Source organism: Botrytis sinoallii, assembly GCF_014898435.1.
Source record: "Botrytis sinoallii strain Bc 23 chromosome Unknown BSIN_013, whole genome shotgun sequence".
Classification (NCBI taxonomy): domain Eukaryota; kingdom Fungi; phylum Ascomycota; class Leotiomycetes; order Helotiales; family Sclerotiniaceae; genus Botrytis; species Botrytis sinoallii.
In genome coordinates, this window is record NW_024066040.1 from 429,725 (window position 1) to 436,710 (window position 6,986).

The following is a 6,986-nucleotide window of genomic DNA, read 5'->3' on the forward strand; positions in this document are numbered from 1 at the left end:
CTGTATATCAAACTATCTTAAGAGTTAATTTTACTAAAAGCTAGCAAAATTGTAACTTATTTTTGTTATATTGTTATATTCAGTAATAATCGATTGATATTAAAGAAATATCTTATGCATATTCTTATCAGATAAGTGCTCATATTTATACTTGTTAGTTAAATAAAGTAGATAATAAGATTAACTAAATAATTATTCAGAAAATCAATAGTAGATATTATTTTTCTTATTGGAAATATAATTATATATATAGTTAGCACAAATCTAATCATTTTTTTAAATATATTATTCCCATTATGATATTATCTTTTTTGATAATCTCTTACTTAGAGATTCTTATTCATTGATATCAATAAAGTGTCACGGGGTGACACTAAGCCCTTTCTGTCCTGTCCTGTCCTGTCCTGTCCTGCTATATATGTGAGAGTAAGGTAGAACTTCCAGTTCTACCTCCTAGTCTTTTGGGCGTTTAGCTCAGCGGTAAAGCTTCTGAATACTCCCAGAAGTGATCCCGTGACATAAAGCTAATACTTCTGTGATAAGATATATTGAATTTGTAATTAAATTGATTTTGATGTAAGATCTTCAGAATATTTTTTTCAATTATTTTGCTATCATTTTTGAGATTACGAAAATGATATATTGCTATAGTCAACTTGTTAGTGAACTTCTTTTCATAATTATTAATACAATCAATCAAAAGATTATATTTTTCCTTTAAATTCTGCTTCGAAAAATGATGGAATGGATATATTCAATAAGTATATTAAAGATCAACCCCATTTTTAGGTATATTGCCTTCAATATCTATAATTATATTTATTAAATAAACCAATTATAAGCTGAAGATATTAAAAGAAAACCTTACTTATATATATCTTTATTATTCAATCTATTTTTTTTATTATTCTTCTTCTTACCAATAGGATTACTACTATTCCCATTGTAATTTAATTCTTTCTCTTTTTTAATAGAATACTTGTCTTATATAATAGAAAAAGCAAATACTCTTTTCGCTATAAGTTATAAAAAAGTATATTAGTAAAGCAAATATAAAAGAAAAATAAACAATTTATTATTATATATATATATCCTCCCACTATTTCAGTTATACTAACAATAATTTATTTTTACTGTTATATTTTCTTGATAGTATGAAAGGTATATTGATTATTGATTAAGGAATATAAAGAAGGTAAGTAATTGGAAAAGATTTAAAAGAGAAAGGGAAATTCGAGCGATTTATATGCTTTGAAGGCTTTGTGCTATTGCTAGGCTATAGGATGGTTTTCTTTGTTTCTTATATGCCTTTTTGTTATGAAAAAAGCAAAATTTGTGTATACATTTGTTTATTATACTATACTATAATATAAACAACAACACTTTATTGGGATTGTCAATATATCTACAGATTAAATAATTATAAAGCTTGAGGGTAAGCTTTTTCGAAAAAAAAGATAATATTACGGATCGTATTTAATTATAATTGTAATCGTTTATATACATGCTTATATATATATATGATTATATATATATAGCTAATATATAAAAGCATTCTACAAATACTTTGCTTCTGATTCTATAGTTATAGATTCTAAGGATAAATTGTATCCTGCTCTCGCAGTTCTTCTAAGGCAAAGTGTCACAGAGTGATCCATTTGGTGATATAATCCACTTGATGATAAAACACGTTATATTATCTATAATGATAATATCTCCTTTCTTTTATTTCATCAAGTTCTTTAAAATTATATAGTGAATTGAATATTTATCTTAATATTATTAATATTAATTGAGAATTATATTAGTTATAAAGTCTAATATTTAAGAATTCAATATGACTAATAATTTAATAATTATAATTTACTTAATTAAAAGGTCATTATACAAATTACAGAATTCTTTTTTGTATTAATTTTTAGGGTTTTTATTCAAATGTTCATTATGCCTCGGTATATCTGCGGGTAAGCTAATGCAAGGTGCTGACATTCAGCAGGGATTTGGACGTTGCTGAGTCAGCGATGTCTCGGCGTAAAAGGGAGATATATTTGGGGTCCGCCGACAGTTGTTACCAAAAGATTATTGATTGCAAACTGAGAAGTCATGTCATTTCATTCGTAATTATGGTATATATATATGCCGCTTAATCATGATCTCGCATAAGCCCTTCCGCTTCATGACCATCAGATGATCCTTCAATAGAATCGAAATCTTCATGGCCATCATCAGTAGACTTCATCAATCCCGCCATCCGAATAGCATCCTCTTGTCCTTTCTCCACATCTACCATCCAAATGAGTGGAATAGGTAATGCAATTAAAACTGCTAAAAATCCAAATGCCGGTCGAATTTGTCCCGTTGCATCTACAATTTTACCAACAATAGCCGGTCCTACTGCCGAGCTTCCTTTATCTGTGATTGCGAATAATGCATAGAATGCAGCTTCACTACCGGGCGGTATTAATAGACCATAGAATGATCGACAGTATGAAGATAGGCCACCCATCACCATTCCGTGAATGATACCTAGAGGGTAAATTTCATACCACTGTTGCAAACCTCCCACTCCCCAAGCCTGTACAAATGGTATAAAACCGAGAAGTCCATACAATGGAACCAATTCTAGAAGTAAGAGACAGCAGACAATTATATGGTTTGTTCTCAAACTGAATCGTTTTGATATGATAGGCCAAACCGTGGCGCCGACTATCCCAGAACTTGTGGCCACTATAGAGAGCACAGCGACAGCTACAGTTCCCATCTGTAGCTCAGTTCTAGCGAACAAGATAGCAGTTGCTGAAATAGTGGCCACAGCATCTGAAAGGAGGAACCAGGCAACAAGAAAAATTAAAACTTGTCGAAGTTTAACGGCGACCTTGACTGTTTTCCATAACGATTTCCAAGCGAAGATTGTGTATGACATACAAGTGCGTACGAAAGCTCGTCCCTCATACAATGCTGTTGGTAATGGTGGTCCAGGTCTATCTCGGAGCCACATAATTGATGGGATTGTAAATGTAAGCCACCAAGACCCAACGAAGAATAATACTGTTCGCAGAGGAAGTGTTGACGAAACCCCCATTTTGTTCATGAAATATAAAATGAGAATGCAAACTACTTGCACGGAAACTGCAGCCATGTAACCAATCCCTACTCCTTTAGATGATATCTGTGTGGAAAGTTGAAGATCTGAAGAATCGGCCTTGGATCCTACATTGACTTCCTTGTCGGCTCTTTGGCGGAAGCTCTCTCTCGGCTTTCGGTTACTGTGTCCGGGAGATATTGGCTGAAGAGGAACAGATGAGGAGCCATTTGAATGATCTTCATTGCTCTGAGCAAGTGGATGATTCAGAACCAATAATGGCAAGTAAGAATTAAGAATGACAAAAGAGCATCCAAGACACACAACACAAATGACAGTCAGCAGGGACCCCACTACAAAAATCTGTGGAACTACCAGAAGAAAAAGCATAGCAGACACAGATCCCGTGAAGCCAAATCCTGCTAGAAGCTTCTTACGCCAAGTACCTGGAAACTGTCAGATTTAAGATAGATAATAAGATTACTAACAAACATACCATGATCAGCAACCGAGCTGACAGAGACAAGGGCAAGAGCCTGCATAAATACAGAAAAAGAAAATGTGTACATTGCAAAGCTTGCTGTGGTCAACTCAGTACCAAACACGTTGATGATACATTGATGCGTATCTGAGCCTTCAGCTCTTGACATCAATGCATTAACAGTAGCATTTGCAATAGCGGTTGCATTTTTCGCCGTGCAAGGTGTGATTTTGTCTGTAAAAAGAACGCCTTGTTCACGAGCAAGTTGTTCTAATGTAACGGGTAGAAATGAACCTGTATACTATGTCAACTTTGGCATTTTTGAATTCAAGAATATAACGTACCGACAGCACAAACAGCGAATACCTCAGCTGCCAATCCATAACAAAAAAATCCTCTCAGCTCTCGATCGGTTGTTGGACTCGTATCTTCCGCTGGGTAGCGTGGGGCTCGTAGCCCAGAACCGCCATCTTCCATGAACTTGAAGTTACTGGCTGGGTATCATTGAATACAAAGAAGTTCAAAAGAATATTTTTACGCTCGAATGATATGAAGTTTTGTTGTTCTGAAGGAGGATGAGAAATGCATGTGGTTTTACTTGATTCCGTATCCTGTTTTAGCGCATCGGTACGAGCGGATGTGGCTTGTTTCCGGAGTTATTCCGATTCATCAGTTGACATGTTTGTGATGTTCAAACGGATTCGAAACACCATTAGTTTTGACATTTTATAGACTTTTCGAAGCTAAGAGTGTTTGGACTCTTAGAGAATATAAGCGTTATTTCAAATTCATTGTTTTCTAATGAATATCGAAAGATGGGTACTAGATACTTCAATGAATCTTCATGGAGGTTAATGATGTAATCAGTACTCCAGTACAAGCATTCTCCACGTCAAGTTCCGGTTTATCCGGAAATCTGGTCGACGATGTTAACACCGCTTTCAGTATGCCATTGTACTGTGAGACACTACATAGATACTAGTGGTTGATAACTTGGACTTGGATTTGCCCCTTTTTCAACATGGACCTCTGTGGTTGGATTGTCACACGCCCTCCATGCGAAATTGCGAATTGACCATCTAATCTTGAGACAATCAATCGCAACCTCCTTGAGTCTTAGACCTTATGAGAGACTCGGCTAATTAAGCATATCTCAAAATTCATGCAAATTCATAGGCTCTCAGAGCGGACGAACTGCCATAACGTATGAAGCATTGGGTGGCATTGTATTTGTTTCATCATGTTTCTGGGGAAGATGAAGGGGGGAAGTGGGGGAATATAACAGTAGTTCTTTCGACTGTTGGGCTAAAATAATGAGTTTTGTGAAGAGGATTACATGAATCTTAATATCGTCAGCCATCGAGGGAGCACGGGATTCGCGTTGAGCTTACAAAGTCTAAGAGCAATGAAATGGAAAGTTTGGCCCGAAGCGGTGCACCTGTAGATATTCATGGGCTATTATCATTTATATATCAAGGCCTTAGGGCCTTTAGACCCTCAAAACCTAAATCATCTGTCCATCCCCAGACAACAGAATAATGTCTTGCCAGTAGAAGCCATTCCTCAACTTCATCTAGACCCTCAAGCCTGTCCACTCTTTCTCTTTCTTTGCGTGCGACCCAATGTTCCCAGAAATCTTCTATGCTCACGGCATTGATGCCACCCATCGCGTTACCAAACCCAAGATCTACTAGTCTATCCTTCTGATCATTAAGCGTCTTATACTTCTGCACCGTAGGCATAGTGATTCCTCTTGATGCTAGATTTTCTACCATCATTTGTCCAAAAGCATCTTGTACTCCCACTGGCTCGTAAAGAACAATCCCAATACTTGGAATCTTGTCTGTGAACCATTTTATGATACTTTGTGCCGCGTTCACCTCAAGATAACATAGGCAACATTCGGATATTATCAGTGTGGCAATGTTACTCTTGATACCATGAAATGAATCGAGACCAATTGTGCCGGGTAGTTTCCGGAGGTCCAAAGGATGGCATACGTATCCAACCTCTGAACGAGACTCAATAGTGCGGCTGAATCCCCATTCTGTATTTTCTTGTGGCCCACTAGCCGCCGTGAATTCTGCGAGCTCGCCATCCTTTTGTCCGATTTCAAAGAACTTTTCATTTCCGATGAGTTCTGCATGATTTTGTTGTACTAAACGATTTTTCGCAACGCATACAGATGGGAAATCAAATTCATGGTAAATGACATTACTGTGCAGGTTCTTCGCCCGAAGACGAAAGTAGCGAGTATCTGTTCCCGCACCCAAAGATATTATTTGTTTTTGCTGTGAAGTAGAATTATCAGGTTGTGATAAGAAGGATTCGATGAGGAGGTCTAAAGCAGTAGTACGAGAATATGTACCTAATCAAAGTCACAGATTAGCTGGTTCCGAGTAGGTCAGTGGACTGCACTCGCAGCAACGAAGGCTAACGAACCTCTATTTATGATTGGCAGCCTTCGTGTTCCACTTCCTTTGACGAAATAATGAGCAAACTGGTCCTCTAGATAGCCAAGATTGACTGCACTAAGACGAGATACAGCTGCATCTGTGTCGGTACCTTGAATGGCATTATCTTTACGATTTGAAGAGATCTCCGAATGAGGATTCAAAGGATCGCGCAAGCCTTGCCCTCTACCTCTGCCACGAGACCGAGATCCACCTCGCAATGAGAGAAGGTTGGGTATTTGCTGTGCCGACATTTTCGAGGCGCCAATTTGTTGCGTAATGAGAGACTAGGTATGTCTCGATGGCCGTGATTATTGAAGGTAATGTATGCTGTAGCTTCAAGCTGTGGTGGGGTTCTAGCCCAAGGCTAAGTAGCCTTGGACGAGGCTGATGATTCACTTGAAGGCAGCTCACGTGACTGTAGCCATGCTCTTTGTAAGCAAGTTCCATGATATTGCCGAATTGACTATTTGTATAAAGATTTGTTCATAGTAGGATTATTTGGGCTGCAATACGATAGTTACGATGAAGGCCATGAGCGCAACGTGCAATATGAATAAAAAATCCTTTGTTACCGCCAGTGGCACACAACAGGGGAAAAAAAGCACCCTCAGCCTTCAAATGGATTTGCACGATGCATCCATCAGTAGTAAGCATGTTATCAGGAGGATCTGAGTAGTACTCTGAACTTGGCCACATTCAAACAAGTCCCTGTCTCAATATACGTATCTAAAGTTTGACACTTACAATTTAGGAGTATGGAGATGAGAGTATCACGAACGAATGCCGAAATTGTTGAAAGTGTCGTGATCTCCTTTTGTGATCTCCTTTTGTGATCTCCTTTTGTGATCTCCTTTTGTGATCTCCTTTTGTGATCTCCTTTTGTGATCTCCTTTTGTGATCTCCTTTTGTGATCTCCTTTTGTGATCTCCTTTCGGCATAGTTGCAAGAAGGGTTCACCTCCGCAATC

At 37.6% G+C, this 6,986-nt stretch overlaps 2 protein-coding genes across 2 annotated transcripts; both read right to left on the minus strand.

Moving 5' to 3' along the window:
- Positions 1–2,086: 2,086 nt before the first annotated feature.
- On the minus strand, positions 2,087–4,168 carry EAF02_007581 (uncharacterized protein). The gene is made up of 3 exons (XM_038903629.1): positions 3,908–4,168; positions 3,579–3,857; positions 2,087–3,528 (listed from the first exon to the last, which is right to left on the minus strand). Exons 1-3 carry the CDS (start codon positions 4,038–4,040, stop codon positions 2,144–2,146), a joined length of 1,797 nt encoding a protein of 598 aa, XP_038756443.1. The 5' UTR covers positions 4,041–4,168; the 3' UTR covers positions 2,087–2,143.
- Positions 4,169–5,035: 867 nt separating this feature from the next.
- On the minus strand, positions 5,036–6,270 carry EAF02_007582 (uncharacterized protein; the record flags this gene model as incomplete). The annotated part of the gene is made up of 2 exons (XM_038903630.1): positions 5,036–5,931; positions 6,006–6,270. 2 exons carry the CDS (start codon positions 6,268–6,270, stop codon positions 5,036–5,038), a joined length of 1,161 nt encoding a protein of 386 aa, XP_038756444.1.
- Between the last annotated feature and the right edge of the window lie 716 nt (positions 6,271–6,986).